The sequence below is a fragment of the Mustela lutreola genome, chromosome Y (assembly GCF_030435805.1).
Source record: "Mustela lutreola isolate mMusLut2 chromosome Y, mMusLut2.pri, whole genome shotgun sequence".
In the NCBI taxonomy this organism is placed as follows: domain Eukaryota; kingdom Metazoa; phylum Chordata; class Mammalia; order Carnivora; family Mustelidae; genus Mustela; species Mustela lutreola.
Genome location: NC_081309.1, coordinates 994,327 through 1,013,946, shown reverse-complemented (window position 1 = coordinate 1,013,946; position 19,620 = coordinate 994,327). Strand labels below are relative to the sequence as shown.

The window sequence follows — 19,620 nt, the reverse complement described above, 5'->3', positions numbered from 1 at the left end:
CGCATGCGGCCCGGGAGGGATACAGCCTCCGATCCCTGTGCAGAACGCCTGTTGCTCCGAGGCCACACCAGCGATGGGGCAGTGAGCGTGGTCACCACCAGCCTTGTCCCTGGCAGGCCCCAGAGCCAGCCAGGAAGCCTGCCCTTGCCCGCCACCGGGGTGGCTTCCGCGCCTCTCAACCCCTCTCGTTTTTTTCGGAGACACATCTCAGGCCTTCCCCACAAGTGCCCCGGTTATCACAGGGCCACTCGCCCCTTTCTCATCAGTCCGTACAGGACCCCTCGCCTGTCACCCGCAATTGAAATCCAGCAGCTGAATCCCGTGTCTGCCCCGAACGCCTCCCGCGCACCTTCTCAGCAGAATGGGGGAAAAGCCCTGGGGGCATCAGATGGTGCTCCAACTGAGCCACATCACTGTCCTGTGGTTTTCCCCTTGACCTGCCCAGTGGTGGAGGGAGCCAGGAGCCTACCACCAAGGTGCTGGGTGCTGGGACCGTCTGCCTCCCGAGCCCACCACCTCCGTCCCGGCTTTCCTTAAAGAAGGACACGCACACAAAATACTTTCCCTGAATTAAATTAGCGAAAAGAGCCAAGGACCCTGGCCACCTGGGTGCCCACAGAGCCGCAAAGCAGCTTCAGGGGAGGTCCGGGATCGGACTGGGAAGCATGCTAATGGGCCAGACTTTTAATCCAAAGAGAAACTCTGCACACTGTCTGACCAAGCCAGTGGCCAAACTCTCCCACTGTGCTTTCCTCTGCCCGACTCCTTTCCGTTTTTCTCTGTGTCTCTTTTCCTCTTTGCTTTCTCCTTCATCACCGGACTTTCTTGCTAGGGCTCTTGTGTCTTTCCTCTAGCTCTGCTCCAAGTTCTGCCTTAGTCTGTGTCCGCCACTGAGTGGAGTACCAGCCGGGGAGGGGACGGACAAGTGAGCACTGACAGCACAAGTGCCCTTTCTCTGGTACTCACCACGTCCTTCCGGTCCGAACCACACCTCATAGAGTCCAAGAGCCAAGGGGGACGGGGGTACTGTGTTGGGCGGGATAGGACACATGCCGCCTGAGGGGTCAGGAAGGCCTCCTGGGTGATGGCAAGGCCATCAGCCTTGTGGTTGCATCATGGGAGGGCCTCCTTTAAAAGGAATGGGTCAGTGTGTCCTGGGGGGGGGGGGGATTTTGACCGGAAAGAAGCAGGAGGAACTCCCTTGGCGTTAAGTGTAGGGTGTGTGGTCGCTACAAGTGTCACTCTCTCAATCTGCTTCTCAACACAAACAAACACCCCTGCAGGGAGAAAAATGCATGGCTGTCTATGGGGAGATGAAAAAATGTCTGAGACAGTCCTTGAGACTGTGCAGACTGTGGAATTCCTGGTACAATCTAAACTGACCAGCATGTGCCTTCCTGCCCAAGCCATTGGAGGAGGCTCCTCCTGGGATTACTGCAGGAAAAGGAGCAAAGCCCTGGAGAGGGAGAAGGCTCTGGTGGAGACAGCAGGAGGGGGATGAGAGGGAGACTGGGAGGAGAGAGAGAGAAGCCCAGAGGAGAAGAAGAGCTGGCGGAATGGGAGGGAGGGAGAGAAGGGAAGAGAGGCACAGGGGCAGGTGGGAGAGGAGTGTGCTCCAATGGAGAGGGAGAGACAGGCAGGGAGCTGCGAGGAAGGGTTAGGCACGGTGGGAAGGACGGGTAGGCCTCCAGCTGAATTCATACTTTGCAAGGCGTATAGACCCAGAGGACACATTGCCTGTGAGGAAGGGACCCGCCCCCCAATCGTGGGAAAGCCAAAAATGGGCTGAGCAGAGCTAAATCCAGTGGTGTCCAGGAGGGCAGCTGTCACATTTCCCGAAAATATGAGACAGCGAGTGAGGAAGTCACAGAGGAATAGAGGGTGGAAACAGTCAGGGAGTACACAGTCACCAAGTAGTGCAATTGTGGACTGCCCTGTGTCAGTAATGGGGCTGCTCAGTAATGGGGCTTCACGGCACTGGAGTACGATGTGGACGACAGCAGAACGAGCAGGTTTTGAAAAGCTGGCCACGTCTATGCTACGAACGAGAGACTGGCCTTTTATTCCCAAAGTCACAAAGAATTTGAAAGTGGGAGGAGCGAGGCTAAAACCTCCGAAGATGGACGCTGCCCTACATGGTCGGAGCAGCCTGTGTGCACTTGGCCCTTAACCAGGGGAGCATGCTGCATGGGGTGTTGGTGAGGACTAGGTGTGCCCTCTGGAGGCATTTCCCTTTTAGTGGTCTAACTGGATATAGGGTATTGGGCACTTTCCTTCAGACCCTGGGGAAGGAGGCATATCAGCCTCAGGGTCAGCATGGGTCAGACAGCACACGGGTGGGTGTCCTGGGTCTCGCATTCAGCTATACTCTGCCCTCTCCTCTATGGACCATCTTGGGACACGAATCCAAAATCCTAGGGAAGCCGCGAACTGGGGATCATGGGGCAGCGTGGGGTTGCCAATCCGTGAGCATGTCTCTGGACATGTGAGTGTGTGACCTTTGGGTGCCTGGGAGGGTGAGGGAGTGTGTGCATGTCAGGACATGAGAGTGACCGAATCACCGTGTGTTGGGTGCGGGGTGTTGGCTTTGCTCCTGTGTGTATGCGTCGGGGTATGTGAGTGGCTAAATATTCTGAGGCTTAGGGCGGTTTGAAACCGATGGTGTCCGTGTCCGTGTGTGTGTGTGACACACACTCTCCCTGGCATTCATTCTTCCGTCCAGCCACGTGGGCCAGAATGACAGTGTCATCTTTCCTACCTTCCCTCGTCCCACTTTCCCCTCTCCAACGTTCCCTCCACAGGGCCTGGCCCCCACTCGCTCCCGCTGTATCTGGGGCTGAGGATGACTGTGTCAGCAAGGGCCTGGGCACGCCTGTTTAGAAGAAAGGAGAGCACTGGCTCTGGGGTTCAAGAGACTAATGAAACTACCGTCCCACCCTTGCTGTGTCTGAGCTCATCCACCAGGGAGCATCTCTGGAAGAGGGTCCTCGCCATCCACCAAAACTTGACACTGGACATGTCTGGCCCTGGCTCGTCCTTCCCTTTCCTTGTCCTCTGTCATTTCCCCAGGGAAGACATGAGCCCTTTCAGTCAGCTGGCCTTTCGCTCATCTCCTCTCCCCGCCCACCTCCACCATCCCCGGGGGAAGGACCTCCGCCACGCTGGGATGCAGTCCCAGAGCTTGTGTGACCTAGACCTCTGGGCAAGCATGCATATTCCCTTCCACGGAATAAGGATGCCCAGGCAGCGTGGTAAGCATCGACGGGAATCCCATGAGCTCCGGCACCCCACCTGCCCCTTTCCATGAAGAAGACCGTGTGCGAGCGTACCCACAGTAACACACGTAAGCACGGCTGACATCGCTCTTCCACATTTTAATAAATTCACAGGAGGCCTCAGTCGGCCCTGGGTTTCTTCCCGACACCAGGCTCGAGGTGGGTCCCTGCTCGAGGGCCCAAGCTGATCATTCGGCTCCCTCTGAAAGGTCCTGGACTCTTTCCGGTCAAGCGCAAGGCTCTTGCGTATTCACCTCAACATGCTGAAGTTCCTGGGAGAGACGGATACACAGACACACAGGCACACAGGCACATATGAGGAGGCCGGTGAGTATCCTCTATGGGCCATACACAGGTTTGCTAGAGGGTTCAAGACCCTTCGGGGATCGGAGGTCATTCTGCCCTGCCCCTCTCCCCGGGCCTTGATGGCGATCGCCTGACATGTCCTCCAACCACGTAGCAAATATCTCTGTGCATGCTGGCCAGTGTTCTCTGGATGTTTGCGGTGGGCACAGGAGATTGCCCTGGGAGATGGCTGGGAAAACTCTACCGATGAACACAGAAAGGTAACGGGGTGACGCATGAGCCTTCACACCAGGGAACCCAAACTCTGTGCCAAGGATGGCAAGAGGCACTGAGGCGGTGCTCAAAGCTGAGGCGCCTGCTTCTCCAGCTCTGCTTGTTGGTGTGGCCTGACCCGCGTGCCTCAAGCTTCCCAGGCAGAACCAGTTTGACACCGCACTCCCTGACTCATGCTGATGCCCTTTGCACACGGGGTCACCGCCTCTTGAGCGTTCCGCTGAGCCGCCGTTTCTTCATCTGGGACACCCAGGTCCCACGGAGGCCTACGGAGCATTTTCTGCACCCACGCCCCGGTCTTCTCACCTGCACTCCTCTCAGTTCCTCGGCTGGGGCCTTCTTCCTCATGTAGTACTGCAGGGGATTGGGCCACAGGTCGTCCATGACGATCTGGCAGGGGAAACGGGGCGGGGCTCAGAGGCCCATCCCAGTCGGCTGGGGAACACAGCCAGGTTCACGTGCGCGGTCTGTCCCCGGGACCCACCTCAGCTATCCTGCTAGACCCGGCAAAGCTGTGGTCAGAGAGCCAGTTGAAGAAGTTTAGGCTGCTGTTGTGGTGTCTGCGGCTACGGGCCTCCCGTTCATAACAGGGGTGCCACTGGATGGGAGTGGAATGAGACGGCTCGTACCCTGCAGGAAGATGGGTACGTGCGAAGGCGCCGCCTAATGCATCAGGTGCAACCCTGCCGCCTCCACCTGCTGCCACCCCCTCCACGCAGAGGCCCCCTTACCAGCAGCCCTGAGGACATACTCCTTCTCAACGACTTCATTGCGGAAGTAGGAGTTCTTGCGAAAGAAGAGCAGGACCCTGCGGCGATCACGGGGAGACCCGAGTTCCTCCACCTGCCGGGCGGCAAAGTGGGGAGGAGGGTTGAAATCTCTGTCCAGCAGACCCTTGCCCCCCTGGCCTTGGGGAGAAATCGCTTCTGTTATCCCCTCTTCTCCCATCCCCCAGGCCGGCCTCCATCTCCCGGGCCAGACCTGCAAATCCGTCATGGAGCCAAGTATGCCTTCATCTTGCTCACTGAGCATGGCTGACAGCTGCGGGTGGTTCCCAAACTGCTTCGGGTCAAGGACTCTCCCAGGGCTGGAGAAGAAAGAGCTACAACAACGGAGCAAGTCTGCACAGCAAGTGCAGCCTTGGGTCCCTACCACTGGGACCCACTCCCTCCTCACAGATTGTGTCAAGGCCCCCTGCGCCCCCGCACGGCCCGCTGCATTCGTTAAGTCAGGTGGTTCCCTGCTGGGCGCTAGCAGAGAAAGCTGGACCCACGGCCCCCTCCCCGGCACATCGAGGACAACCTGCGGCCCCACCGGGCACCCCCGCCCGGAAGCAGGAATTCGAAACCCTCCCGATCACGGAGGCGTGAGCCGGGGCCCCTGCCACAGGAGTCTCCTGCACTAGCCCGGCCACATCGGGGTCCCTCCATGAAGGTAGCAAGGATACAGCCTTGGCCCAGAAGCCAGGGATGCCCCGGATGAGGGCGCTTCGGTGTTCCAGGTGACGCCGCCGCCTCTGCCACAACCTGAGCTTGAGCCCAGAGCAGGCCCCGCTGGCGTCTTTGTGCAGGGGCTCCAGCTCTGACTGCAGGGCCGCGAGAGCCTGGAGCGGGGACGGGGGCGGACCTGGCCGTGCCTCTGGCTGTTCTTCCCCTTCCCGCTTCTCCTGCAGCTCCTGCGCGTCTCCCTCCTTCTGGCTCCCCTCCCAGGCCTCTTCCCTCCTGTCTTCCTTCTCCTCCTCCTGCACAGGTACCTCTGCAACCTCATCCTCAACAGCCTCCTCATCCTCCTCCTGGCCCTCCTCTTCCTCAGCCTTTTCAGGCTCCTCCACCTCCTCCACCTGCTCCTCTTCCTCAGTCTTCTCTTCCCCCTCAGGCTCCATCTCTTTCTTCTCCACCACCTCCTCCTCCTCAACATCCTCAACCTCCCTCTCCTTGTCCCTGCCACCCTCGGCCTGCTCAGCCTCTTCGGCTTCCTCCTCAGCCTCCTGCCACTCCTGCTCTTCTGCCACGTCTTTCTCCATCCCAAGCTCCTCTTCCTCTTCCGTCACCTCCTCAGCTTCTCTAGCCTTCTCCTCTGCCTCCTCTTCCTCCTTCTCTGGCTCCTCTCCCTCCTCTGTCCCCTTCTCCTCAGCCGCCTCCTCTGTGGGCTTCACGTCCTCCGTCTCCTCCTCAGGCGCCCCCTCCTCAGTCCCCAGCTCCCCTTCTTCCTCCGCTTCTTCCCACGCACCAGTCTCCTCAGCCTCCTCTTCCTCCCCATCCTCCTGCCGGTTCTCCTCAGCCTCCTCCTCGGACTCCTCGGACTCCTCCAACTCGTCGTCCTCCTCCTCGGTCTCCTCTCCCTCCTCAGCCTCCCCGTCTTCCTCAGCCTCACTCTCAACCTCCCTAGCCTCGTCGTCATCGTCCTCCTCCTCCTCAGTCTCCCCGGGGTCCTCCGCCACGCCGACCACCACAAGTTGCCACACCAACATTAGGTCATCCCCGACGAGCACAAGCTCCACCGCCAGGATGGCGCCCTCTCTCTCCCAACGGCCTTCCTCTTGCTGCCCAGGCTCTGCCGCCATCCCACCGCCTAGGCCCAGCAGCACCTTCGCCTCTCTTGCGGGGGTGGGGCTATATGTCCACGGACAGCCGCGTCCTGATGGACCTCTCCCTCGACTGAGTTGGTCAGGATTCGGGGGCAGTCCCGTGTCCCACGTGGCGCCCGGCTGGGGCAGCTGCAGGGGAACGGAGCAGGGGCGGGTGAGCGCGCGGCTCCCGCAGGCGGCCGGGCAGTGGAGCTCTGCGGCCCCGCGAACGGTGGAGGGTGGACGTCCGCCGTCTCCTCCCGGAAGCCAGCGGAGTCTGGGACGCATGCGCACAAGGGCTTCCGGCCAGGAGCCCACGGGGCAGAGGTGGAGGCGGCACGCTTCGGGTCTTGGCGCCCAGGAGGCCTGATCCGCGCCCAGGACAATGGCAGGACCCCAGGCCCCAGGAGCCACAAGGCGGTGGGCGTGGCCGCCACAGGCCCTGCCCCTCACCCCCTGCTGGAGGCGGCCAGGGAGGCAGCTAGTGCGCCTCCTCCGGGATGGCCTCGGGCTCTACCTAAGGAGCCCCAGGCCCCAGTGCCCACAACTCCTTCCCCTCCATCCCGTCGCCTCCTTTAGCACGCTCTCCGCCCGGTGTTTGTAGCCTGTCAAGGAGAAACTGTCCCTGGCCCTTCCCCCACGCAATCCTCGAAGACTGAGGACAGCGAAGGCACCACCGGGGACCCTGGTCTAGCGTGCGGGGGACTGTCAGCCCAGGCATTGCAGAGCAGTGCCATTCCAGGAGACAGCGGGTGGGGGGGGAGCTGTCTGCCAGTTTGGGGCACTGTCTGCCAGTGGTTCGGCCACTGTTTCCCCCAGGCCATGTCCTTGTCTGCTCAGGACAAGGGGGACCGAGAGGGCTCAATCCATCGATCTGCCTGTCCTTTCCCCATGCTCTGCTCTCCCTCTTCCCCGGTCCGTCTCGGTGTTTGTGTTCCCGGCGCTGTTTCTCTGCCCACTCTCTGGCCACAGGGTCTCTGGAAGATCGAGGCTTCAGGAAGCAAGATGCAGAAGCCTGTCCCAGAACCTCCTTTCCCATGAAATAAAAGCCCCCTTCCCCTCTGTGACTAGCTACTGTTCACGTGACCAGGGAAAGGGACCCAGCTGGTTGCGCCCGACGCGTGCGCATGCAAACACACACAGACACACACACACACACTCACACTGACACAGCACACACACTTACTCAGTGACACGCAGTGTGTTTGGCATGGAGCACGGAGGGAGGCGTGCGTTTCGTGCAGCCAAGGGCATACGGCAAAGGGAACCCGGATGTCCCTCCCCTGAGACGATGTCTGGGCGAACCCTGTGGATGGGCAGTTGGGCATTATGTCTGTGGGCCAGGAGGCTACAGGGTGCACCCTATGGAAGGCCGGAGACAAGAAGCTGAGGCCGGCTCCCAGGTGACACAGGACGTAGGCCCGTACCTTCACTTGCAGAGACAGCGTGTCTTCCGTTGCCTTCGGGTGAAAATTCAATGCCATGGGGAAGGCGTTCCCAACCTGTCTGGCCTGCAGAGGAGAACACATCTTCTCTAGCCTTCCCCTGCAGCTGAACAGGTCAGGCCGCGAGCTGAACTTCAGGCTGGGCCAGCACGTCCCCAGTGCTGGCCCCCACTCATGGATAGAGGATACCCAAAGTGTGGCTTCGGGCCAACAAGGTAGGCTTGGGGCAACTGGTGTGGAGCCATTGCAAGCCGGTCTCCCCCAGCATTACAGCAACAGACGGGTTTCTTACAACCACATCTCAGTCATCTCAATCATCAAAGGGCCACATATGCCGCGCCCTGTACACGGAAGTGCTGGTTGTGGTTGCTCTGGCGGTTCTTCAACCTCTATGTGTACCCAGCAGGTCCATACCGATTCTTCCCGCCAGCCACGGCTTCTTCTGTACCCTCGCACAGGTCTTCTTCGGCTCCGTCTCCTGAATCCGCGGTGGATGCATGGCTCTGCGCCGTGGCTCCACTCCTAGGGCGGCCGGACTAATGTTATCGCGGGGGTTCGAGCTGTGCAGAGTTCATGCTGGCTGCACTCTGAGGTGCCAGCAGTGTTCAGTACAGCCGTGGGCTGACATGCCCATGTGTGTTCAGACCAAGGTTTCTTTGTGTGCCCACAGGTACACGTGTATGCAGCTGGATGTGACACCGTGTGGGAAGGGGTACAGAGGCATTGCCTTCCATGTACACACAGGTGCACGTGGAAGCGTGTGCACCGACCGGCCTATTCCGTTCCCGGCCGGAAATCGAAGGGTTTGCCGTGGACTGGATTTCATATGCACCCCCACTGCCTTGGACTGTGGTTTCCATCTGTTCAGCCATCATGTGGATGATCTCCACGTCCACTCCCAATCCAGGGAGACATTCATGCAATGACAGGCATCTGGCATTGCCCTGCTAGGGAAGGAACACGACAGGGGCCAAAGGACAAGAGGTAAGCATCCTGGCACGGAGACATCACGGGAGGCTCGGTCTCAAGGGCACCTTCCTTGTTTCTGGTCCCCTGTGCCTAGACACATGTACACTGGAAAGCACACACGCATTCTGCGCACCCCATCCCTTGCCTGCGAGGCCACATTTATGAAAGACCGTTGCCCTGGGTCCTGCAGTCCTGTAGCAAGCATCCGTCTCCCAGCAGCTCTGGCCATTAAGCCCCTGAAGCTGGCGGTCTTCTTCAGGAGGGGCTTAGCCCTCTTGTGCCATGTACCTGCTTGCCCTGAAGCTGCCCTGAACTCCAGGGAGATGTTCACGAGCCACATCCCCTGCATTGCACCCTAAGGCCCTGGGAGGAGACCCGATGTCCTTATGATGTGACCAACAGCTTAAGCCGTTGCTACCTGAGGCATGCTACCTGAGGCATGGGTCCAATCCTAAACACCTCTTTTCAGGGCAGGCGGGGCATCCCCCAGTCAAGGAAGCAGAGCACCTGTTTATGGGAGACACTTGGGAGGGGTTTTAGCATCACTATCCAGCCTTTCCTCTCCCGTTTGGATCTCGGCAGGCCCTTCCTAAAAGCCCTGAGGAGTGAGCCATCGAGGGTTCGAGGCAAAGTGGGTGGGGTGAGCACAGCACATTCTGGGGTCCTCCGGGTCTGGAACCCCACTGGCAGCCCCGCTGCAACCGTCAGCATGCCTGGGACTTCACCTCTATCTTGTCGACACGATGGATCCTAGAGACTGGCCTGGGGGAGCCGTGAGGCTACTCTCCAGCTTAGGCGACAAGGAGACCAGAAGGCGTGACGACGGCCTGAGCCGTCTTCCTTTGGCCTGGTGCTAACCACCACCCTAGAATTCTCCCTGCGGGGCTGCATCAGACTTGAGATCCCCAGCTCTGACCAAGAGCAGGCAGACTTATCGATGTTCAGGCCTGAACCGTGAAGCTGGCACATGCGCATGGGCACGTGGGAACACACAAGAGCCCACACGAGGCCTCGCAACACTTTCACCCATGTGTGTGCAAGCAAACAGACACAAAACGTAAACACACACTGTCTCCGGGATGCAGGCATCCATCCACACTTGTCACACATACACAGGAGCACATGAAACACACACACACAGCAACGATGCACACATGACGACCTACACACAGGGAAGTAAGTGAGGACACGCAAGTCCACATAAACACACACGTGCACAGGCATACACACAGGGTCCCAGCTAGGAGGAATGCTCAAACCGGGTGGCCAAACCAGGTACGTATTCGCACACATACACACACACACCCATGCTCGTGAACCTACCCACAGCGGCCCCATTACGCACAGCACACTCATGATGCACCAAACCAATGGAGCAATCCAGCGTTTCCCCATTATTCCACGGAACTGTCCCCTGTGTTGGGTGAGGTTACCCACAGGAGGATCTGGGGTCCACAGGGACCATGAGGGACCGCCTCCTCTTTGGTCCTCCTATGACCCTTGGTTTTGCACTGGACCAGACCAAGAGCATGCATGGCATTGATCTCAGCAATGCAGGGCACAGTTCCAGGTTGAAGGGCAACAGAAAAAGCTCTCCAAGCCATGTGAATACGGTGGTACGAGGAGCCCAGGGGACCCCAGGGCCACTCGGGAGCACCTTACCCCTCCTGTGTGCCCCGCTCTACAGAACAAGACTTCCCAAGAGAGCCCCGCCTCTTCAATCCTCTGCCAGATCCTGCTTGGAAGGGTGGGGTTCTCTCTGCAGGCCAAGAATGGCTGTGCCTGGCCACCTTGCTCTCCATCACCCCCAACCATGGAATCCACAGGATGGGGGCTGGAGGGTCCCACCAGGCTTTTGCCTCCTTGCCATTTCCTGTGCCCCCAATATAAAAACCACACATGGACACAAGGTGCTTTGTAACTTGTTTATGGCCCTTCTCGCTGACCCTGCAGCTAGGGGCAGGATCCTCTCTAGCGCTGCCCCTGCTGCTCCTTGTCCCTTTTGCTGTCCCGTGCAGGCTGAGCACCACGGAGAAGAGCCCATGCAGGTCTCTCAACGGTGGAGGCCTCATCAGATTCTTCTTGGTGGTGCAACGCGGATGCTCTGTGATGTCCACTTCCACACGGCTGCCATGCCCTGACACACACACACCGACACACACACACACACACACACACACACAGAAACATGAAAATACACACAAAAGTCTTAGCTATTTGTGAAAATGTATGATGCCAGGGATAGTGAACGTGAGGTTGTGAGCATGCCTTGTCCTCATGAGATACCTGTTGCTCAACTGCCGGGGCACCGTGACCCTGCTTGGGAAGTGCTGGGACCATTCTCAGGGACATGTGAACGGCTGTGGGAGTAAATGTGGTGCTCAGGCATGTGAACGGCCGTCAGGGAGTCGTGGTCCAAGAGTGGGCTGGGACAAGGAGCCCGACTCCCAAAGACAGGCAGGCCATCCCCAACTGAATGAGTGGCAGGAAGACTGAGAGAGAGGCCGATAGCCATGGGAGACACTTCAGGGAAGCTGGCTGGTGGAACTTGCTTCTCCGGATTGGTCAGGGATTTTCTGAAGGACAACTTGGCGGGCATGAACTAGCCGGAGTACACATATCCTCGGTGCTGTGTGTGTGCTCTGAGTTCCCGCAGGCTCACTTCCCACCCTGCCACCTGCTCCATGGGTCCAAGCTCCTCTGAGCCTCAGTTTCCCCGCCACTAAATTGACTGTCCCCTGGCACCCCTGCCCACAGGGCTCTGGACCGAGCCCTCCTGGCTCCTCACCGACAGGTCGTCCTCTCAGCTCATTCCCAGAGGCCGCCTTCCTGCCTCAGGTAGTACTGCAAGGCATGGGGCCACAGGTTCTCGATGATGATCTGGTAGGGGACAAAAGGTGAGCTGAGCACGGGGCCCCCGACCCTGTTGCCGCGCAGCCTGGAATCCAGCATCTGCGATGCTGAGGAAGGCTGCAGGGGCCTCACCCCGGCGATCCTGTTGGACCCTGGTCAGAAGAAGAAGTTAGGCCGCTGGGGTCTGAATCCCGTTCATAATCCCAGAAGCACTGGTGCAGTGTAACGGGTCTCCCTATATCCTGAAGGACGAGGAAACTTAAGGGAGGCTCTCCGAGGCCTAGGACCCACGCCAGCTCTCGCTCTCAACTGACGACCTGTCCCCCTTCCTGTGACAAATCCCTGCACTGCCCCGAGGACCCAGCACTCCTCCCTTTCCACCCCCAGGCCCTCATGCCGGGAAGCCCTCCGCCAGCTGCTATGAACCTCAAGCCAACAACTACGGCCGATGCTAAGGTAATACTCCATAACGATCACGTCGTTCTGGAAGTAGGGGTTGCTCCCAAAGTAAAACATCAACCTGCAGCGGTACTTGGGACGACCCAGTTCCTCCACCAGCCACAGGAAAGCAAGAGAAGGGGGAGGGGGGAGGGTCGTTGACCCTAGATGTTCTGCGTGACTGAGGACCGCAACTCTCAGCAACTAAAACGCACCCACTCCAGTTCAAAACCCACTCCCAAGGCACAACCGTTGGTCAGGCTCCAGGGCTAACCTCTAAATTGGTCATGTAGCTGAGCATGTCTGTGTCCTGGTCACCTATCACAGCTGATAACTGGGGGTGATTCAGGATCTGCCTTGGGTCAAGGAGCCTCAACGTCAAGGGCGCCGGGAAGAGAACCAGGAATGCCCCGGCCCTTCCCGACTGAGAGCCAGGGACGGAAGGCATCCTGTGCAGAAACAGCAGGCACTGCCCCCTCCCAACATCCCCAGCGCTTGCCCTTTCGTCACGCATGCTCTGCCCTGGGGCATCGTAGGGCTTGGAGGATCAACAGGGCTGAGGCTCCCGGGGCCCAAGAGGGCACGGCCAAGAGACCACCCGCTCTCCCTGCCTATGTACTCTCTGCCCTGTGCCCGTGCTCAGCTGGGCCAGGAGGCAGTCAGTCACCACTCTGGATGTTTGGATGGTCTCGGTCCCCCTCACGGCCCCATTTGCTTGTGTGCTCACCCGAGGCCCTGGGCCCTTGAGGGACCTTCTGTGCACACAAGGGGGCTGCTCCGCTCGCTTGCAGCATGGCTGCACACCCAGGGTCTCGAGCAAGGGCCTGGCAGAGTCAGCCACAAAGGGAGGAAAGGGGTATGGCGGGAGGAAGGAGACAGAGAGACAGAGACACCCAAACCCTGACGACAGACATAGATGGAGGGCTGGGAGGGTTGAGAGAGAGAGACAGAGAGAGAGCGAGCGAGCGAGCGAGCGCGGGTGGGGGACATGGAGAGGGAGAGGCAGGGAGGGAGGAAACGTGTCTGGGAACACCTGGGCCAGGGGCCTCGGCCGGCTTCAGGAGGGCCTGTGGAGACAGAGATGGTAGCACTCGGGGCACCGTGTCCAGGGTCCCGGGGCCCGCTGAAATCAGGCAGCCTGCTGACTGACTCTCAATGAGTGCAAGCGCACCACAGAACCGGAGGTCTCCGGGAACTCGGCAACGATACACGGTTTGAAGGACACGGAATGAGGCGGGCAGCCTCTCCATCTGCCCCATTTACCCCAAATCCTTTCCTTCCAACATGTGCTCTGAGCCAAGTGGGCTGGGCTTCACTAGGGGTCCAGAGTGTTGACACGGGTTCCGGGACCGCAGAGGCGTGTGGGGGTGCTGCAGCCCCAAAGCACTGGCGTGGAGCTTCCACTCACAGAGGACTCCACAGGTCTCAGGCTCTGGCTTTCCCGCCAACGCGCACACCCGCACCCACCTCCTCCCGGACCACCCACTGCTGGACCCCAGCCCCCTAGGCAGTGCAGTAGAAGGGTAGACCCAGGGCTCAGGGCTTTGCGCTCCCTGCTGGCCCAGCAGCCTACTGCTGGCAGGTGCCCATTGCTGGAGGGGTGGGTGCCATGGTTGGGGGAGCCCGGCCAAGCTTCGCACTTCTCTAGCCCCTGGCTCAGGCTCAGGCTCTGCTCCCTGCTGCCCTGCTCCCACTGTCCTCCCCAGGGGCCAAAACCGAGCCGGCGCGATGAAGGAAGGATACGGCGCGTGCCCAGAAGCCAGGGATGCCCTGGATGATGGCCCTCCTTCGAGCCAGGTGACCACTCCGCTTCTGATTCATCCTGCGCTTGAGCCGCAGGTAGGCCCTGGTGGCTTGGACATCCACAGAGCAGAGCGCTTCCTGAACCACCTGCAGCGCGGCAAGGGCGGCCCCGGCTGTGTCGGGCCGCGGCACCGGCTCTGCCTGCGACAGCTCCTTCGGCTTCTCGACCCGCTCTGCTTGCGCCACCTCCTCGTCTTCCACCGCCACCACCTCCTCGTCTTCCGCCGCCAGCACCTCCTCGTCTTCCGCCGCCACCACCTCCTCGTCTTCCACCGCCACCACCTCCTCGTCTTCCACCACCACCAGCTCCTCGCATTCCACATCCAGCACCTCCTCGTCTTCCACGGCCAGCACCTGCTCGTCTTCAACTGCCAGCACCTCCACGTCTTCCACCGCCAGCACCTCCTCGCATTCCACCTCCACCTCCTCGCATTCCACCTCCACCCCCTCCTCGTCTTCCACGGCCAGCACCTCCTCGTCTTCCACCGCCACCACCTCCACCTCCCCCACGATATCCAGCACCACAAGCACCAACACCTGCCCAGCGCCGGCCTCCTCTGGGCCACGCGGGGCCTCAGCTTCCCGCACAGCCGCTGCCACCAAACCGGCAGCCTCCAGGGCCAGAAGCGCCCCCGCGTGCCCGCAGGAGCCGGTCTCCCTGAGGGCAGCCGCCTCCTCACCGCCCCCGTGTGGTACCAAGGTGGTCCCGGATTCTGGGGCAGCTCCGCCTTCCCCGGACCCAGACTCCCTCTCCATGTGGCCGTGCCCCTCAACCCAGGCAGCTGCGGAGGGCAGGCGATAGAGGCGGGAACCGCAGGTTCACGTCCGCGCCCCGCGTCGGCGGTGGGCAGCAGCCGCCTGTCTGAGTGCGCGGCCTGAGGCACGCATGCGCACAGGGACCCGGGGCGGTGGGTGCCGCAGCCGAGCGGCGCGCGGCAGGGCGGGCCTGGAGGAGTCACGCATGCGTCCTGGGAGCGACAGAGACTCCGTGCCCCAAGAGGATGGGGGTGCTCCGGGGTCTCGCCCGGGATAGGGCCGTGGGCGTGGCCACCAACTGCCTGGGCCCTTGCAGGCGCCAGAGCTAGCCAGGAAGGCTGCCCGCGACGATCCCTCGCGGTGCCCTCCGCGCCTCCCAACCCCTAACGTTTCTGCACAGACACCTCGTAGGCCTTCCCGCCGGTGCCCTCGTGTCACAGTCCCACTCGTCCTTTTCACATCCGTCCCTCTGGGACCCCTCGCCTGTCGCTAGCATTTGAAATCCAGCGGCTGAATCCCGTGTCTCCCCGCAGCCCGAAAGCCTCCCACGCTGCTTCTTAGCGGAACCCGGGGAAAGCCCTGGGGGCATCGGCTGGTGCTCCAACGGTGCCGCGTCACTGTTGTCGGGCTTTTGCCCTGGAACAATCCAGCGGTGGAGGGAGCCAGGAGCCTACCACCAAGCTGCTGCGTGCAGGGACCACCCCCCTCCACACCCCAGCACCACCCCGTTCCACCCAGCTTTCCTTCAGAGAAGGAATCTGCACACAATGTCCTGGCCCTTAATTTTTTTTTTTTCTCTGCAATTTTTTTTTTAAGATTTTATTTATTTATCAGAGAGAGAGGGGGGGAGAGAGCACAGGCAGGCAGAGAGGCAGGCAGAGGCAGAGGGAGAAGCAGGCTCCCTGCTGAGCAAGGAGCCCGATGTGGGACTCGATCCCAGGACGCTGGGATCAAGAGGGCCAGGAGGACCCTGGCCCCAAGAGCCACAGTCCCTGGCCACCAGGGTGCACACAGAGCTTCTAAGCCGGCCCCAGCCAGATCCCCCACTGGCACTGGGAGGCATGCTAACGGGCCAGACTTTAAGTCCGAGGACCAACTGCATCTTTCTGGGAGCCTGCCGCTTCGAAAACCCTTTCCCGCTGGACTTTCCTCTGCCCGACCTCTTTCCCTTTCCCGTCTGTGTCTCTTTTCCTCTTTGCGTTCTCTTCCGTCGCCGCCAGACCTTCATCCAAGGGCACTCGGGGTCTTCCTTGCAACTTTGCTCCGAGTGCTCCCTTTGTCTGGGTCCATCGCTGAGTGGAGTACCAGCCGGGGAGGGCATGGCGCACCCACCAGGTGCGCATTGACAGCACATGTGTCCTTTCTCAGCACGTCCTTCGTGTCCGAACCACCCCTCATGCAGGTGCACGCCAGGGGGGGATCATGGGCCACATAGGACGCCGGCCACCGGAGGTGTGAGGAAGTCCCCGCGGGGCATGGCAAGGCTGCCAGCCTTGCCCTTGCCTCATGGGAGGGCCTCACATACCAAGGATGGGTGGGTGTGTCCTGGGGGTTTTGGAGCCGAAAGAAGCAGGAGGAGCTTCCTTGAGATGAAGGGCAGGCTGCATGGTGGGCCCAAGTGTCTCCGTTGCCCACGTTAGCTCTCAGTGCAGAGAGGGACGCCTGCAGTGAGAAAAAGGCATGGCCGCCTGTGGCGAGCAGGCAAATTATCTGAGACTGTCCCTGAAAAGGTCCCGGCGTTGGTGTGACTGGTGCAATCCAAACTGACCTAGAGGAGGGTCCTGAGGGTCCAGAGGCAGAAGTGCCCTCGAAACAGCACAGCCTTGCAGATGGGGGAGGCTGCGGTGGTGACAGAGAGAGGGGGAAGCCAGGGAGCCTGGGAGGAGAGCACCATAGCCCAGGGGGAGAAGAAGAGCTGGGGAGCGAGGGGGGCGATGGGATTGACGGACAGAGTTCAGGACAGACACGAGTGTGCAGGTGTGGGGATGGAAACACAGCGACGGAGCGAGGAAGGCCGGAGGCACAGAGGGAGGCTTTGGTCGTACAGAGGGTGCAAGGCGTACTGGCCCGAAAGACATACCGCCTATGCAGAAGGGACCCCCCCAACACACACCCGATTGCGGAAGCCAACGGTCCGCTGAGCAGAGCTCCATCCAGTGGTGTCAAAGAGGTCAGCAATCGTGTTCCCTGAAAACACCGGTCAGACAGCCACAGAGGAAGTCACGGCGGCGGAGGAGAGGGTGGAAACACACAGGGGCTTACACAGGAACCGGGTCTAGCAATCGTGGGCGCGAGGCGGCCCAGGTCAATAAGGAGTCTTCACAGCCATCTAGGACATGTAGACGACAGCACAACGGGCAGCTTTTAAAAAGCTTCCCCTGCCTACGCTCCGAGCGAGAGACTGACCTTTTCGTCCCGTAGCCACAGAGCATTTGAAAGTGGGACGAGTGAGAGTGATGAGTGACCTGAAGACATAGGCGTGGCCCCGGAGATCCCTCCCCCTCGCTAGCCGGCTGTAAGAGCGGGGCTGTTCCTCTGTTCCCAAGGATGCGTCAACACATGGCTTACGGCGCAGGCAGCCAAGGACTCCTCGAAGACTACTGAGACAGCCCCGGCCTCATCTCATTCCACGTTGAAGAACACGGGGCCCAGGGCCCAGGCAGATTGTCTCCGCGATAGAAATTCATACAAATCCAAGTCGGGCCAACGGCCCCGCATCTGTGGCAAAGCAGAGACTCACCAGGGCCAAAGGTCATTATGCAGCCCCAGCTACGCTGATATGGGCCAGGCAGGGATGCGACATCAGAGACGTGACGGCACAGGCCTGGCCTCCACTCCCTCCACAGCATTGTTTCTGTGCCGGAGAGGATGACCATGTCAGCAAGAGGCAGGCCCCTTGCCAGACTGGTAGCGAGCACGGGCACTGGGGTCCAAGGGACAATGAACTACAGGCCCAGCCCTGCTGTGTGCAGTGGATGTGCTTGAGGACATCCCCAGGGAGCCCTCTGGAGGACTGGCATCGCCATCCCCCAAACCCAGACACTGGCCATGTTTGGCGCTGGCTCATCCTTCCCTAGCCTTGCACTCTGTCTTTACCCCAGGGAAGACATGAGACCTGATAGCTGGCCTTTTGTTCATCAACTCCCGCTGCCCAGCACCACCATCGGCACGGGAAGGACCTCCCCCCGCTGGGATGCCGTCCCAGAGCTTATGTGTCCTAGACCTCTGGGCAAGCATGAGGGCCCATCCCTTCCTCGGAATGGGGATTCCAAGGCAGCATCGTAAGCACCAACCTTACACCAGGAGCTCAGGCACACCACCTGCTCCTTTCTGAGAAGGAGCTCATTCGTGAGCCTCCACACAGGAACATACAGGAACACGGGTGACATCGGTCTTCTACATTTCAGTGGTTTTCCTCGGGGGCCTCAGTCGACCTTGTCTTTCACCCCGGCACCAGGCTCCGTGGGAAGTTTTCACGGCTTCTGGTCAAGGGCGATGCTTCCTCATATGCATCTCAGCAGCGTGAACCTCCCTGGGTGGGACAGATATGCAGACACACACACACGGACACACGGGCACTCAGGCACTCAGAAGGGGGCTCTGCATTCCCACACCTGGCCCCTGAAACAAAAGAAAGGAGATGGCACATGTACACACAGACACACACACGGCTGCACACATACGCGCACACACACACACACACACACACACACGGAGTGAAAATACAAACACACCCCATCGGGCTCCTTTCAAACACACAGACACACACATACACACGTGATCACGCAAAAACACCGAACACACTAAATACACACATGTATCTCTGCAACTCTGGCATGTACACCAGACATGCATGCAGGCACAGAGGTGCTCGTAAGCACACACACACACACACACACACACCATAGAGCTCTCACAGAACGTCTCTGGCACAGGCATAGACATTTGGTCCCAACTCAAAAGGACGTTCCCAGGTGTGACCTGGGACACTCGTAGTCACACACACACAAGAGACCACATCCAAAGCCTCTGGCAGACAGGCATACACAACTGACCCCAGCACATCGGAGCATGCACACTCACACAAACTTACCCTTGAGGAAAGGGCAGAATGTAAGCAAATCCCTTGTTCTGCATCCTCAAAGAACGCACGTGTATACAAGCCTGCACACACACACACACACACACGCAGACAGGCGAGCGGTTTGCGAACCCACTGTACACACTACATAAACACTCGTGCATATGGATCTGAGGCCTGCACACCATCCCTTGCATGGAGACACATAGGCGCTTGCAAAAACACTCGGGACACACCCAGTTGCCACAAGGTCTCTGGCACAGGCATACGCATTTGGCCTCACCATAAAAATCATACACGTGTGTGCCCAAAAACACTAACATGCATTCCCCACCACCTCTATGGCCTCGAGCCCACAGGCATAATAACGTGACACATCGGCGCATGCACAAACGCTCATAGCCCTAAGGGTACAGAAGCATGTAAACAAAACCCATCATCTGTGTCATAAAGAACACACACGTAGCCACTCTCTCAATCTCTCATACACACACACACACACACACACACACACTGACACAATTATACAATCACAACGAGCTCTACGCTCATACACAAAACACACACACGGAGCACACGCAGGCATGCATCCCTGCCCTCCCCCACACACAGCTATGCTTGCAAGCACACGCACACACGACAACACATCCAAGGTCTCCGGCATAGGCGTACACAGTTGACCCTGCTCAAAAAAGAAGTCTGCCCCTGGTGCCCTGCAATCCATAAACATCCACAGAATTGGACACACAGACATTCTCACCTGTCTAAAACACATACTCCAACGCACACTCCCTGAGGATGCAGACACATGCGAGGAAAACACACGACCTCCCTGACATAGAAATGCACACTCAA

At 59.6% G+C, this 19,620-nt stretch overlaps 2 protein-coding genes across 2 annotated transcripts; both read right to left on the bottom strand.

Moving 5' to 3' along the window:
* Positions 1 to 3,375: 3,375 nt before the first annotated feature.
* On the bottom strand, positions 3,376 to 6,749 carry LOC131822469 (testis-specific Y-encoded-like protein 4). Its single transcript, XM_059158786.1, has 6 exons — positions 5,302 to 6,749; positions 4,836 to 4,913; positions 4,586 to 4,697; positions 4,339 to 4,484; positions 4,161 to 4,244; positions 3,376 to 3,547 (listed from the first exon to the last, which is right to left on the bottom strand). The coding sequence occupies exons 1-6, from the start codon at positions 6,706 to 6,708 to the stop codon at positions 3,503 to 3,505; spliced, it is 1,872 nt and encodes a 623-aa protein (XP_059014769.1). The 5' UTR covers positions 6,709 to 6,749; the 3' UTR covers positions 3,376 to 3,502.
* A 4,893-nt stretch (positions 6,750 to 11,642) lies between these two features.
* Positions 11,643 to 14,891, bottom strand: LOC131822513 (testis-specific Y-encoded protein 3-like). The gene is made up of 6 exons (XM_059158823.1): positions 14,823 to 14,891; positions 13,869 to 14,078; positions 12,401 to 12,477; positions 12,131 to 12,243; positions 11,820 to 11,839; positions 11,643 to 11,714 (listed from the first exon to the last, which is right to left on the bottom strand). The coding sequence occupies exons 1-6, from the start codon at positions 14,889 to 14,891 to the stop codon at positions 11,643 to 11,645; spliced, it is 561 nt and encodes a 186-aa protein (XP_059014806.1).
* Positions 14,892 to 19,620: the final 4,729 nt, after the last annotated feature.

Excerpts from the sequence above, each read along its gene's own strand:
- LOC131822513 (XM_059158823.1), bottom strand. The coding sequence starts at position 14,891 with ATGCGTGACTCCTCCAGGCCCGCCCTGCCGCGCGCCGCTCGGCTGCGG. Across the intron at positions 12,244-12,400 it reads AGCTACATGACCAATTTAGA|GGTGGAGGAACTGGGTCGTC; the intron begins GGTTAGCCCTGG and ends TTTCCTGTGGCT. Across the intron at positions 11,715-11,819 it reads GGTCCAACAGGATCGCCGGG|ATCATCATCGAGAACCTGTG; the intron begins GTGAGGCCCCTG and ends GTCCCCTACCAG.
- LOC131822469 (XM_059158786.1), bottom strand. The coding sequence starts at position 6,708 with ATGCGTCCCAGACTCCGCTGGCTTCCGGGAGGAGACGGCGGACGTCCA. Across the intron at positions 4,698-4,835 it reads GCTCCATGACGGATTTGCAG|GTGGAGGAACTCGGGTCTCC; the intron begins GTCTGGCCCGGG and ends GCCGCCCGGCAG. Across the intron at positions 3,548-4,160 it reads AGGAACTGAGAGGAGTGCAG|GAACTTCAGCATGTTGAGGT; the intron begins GTGAGAAGACCG and ends CGTCTCTCCCAG.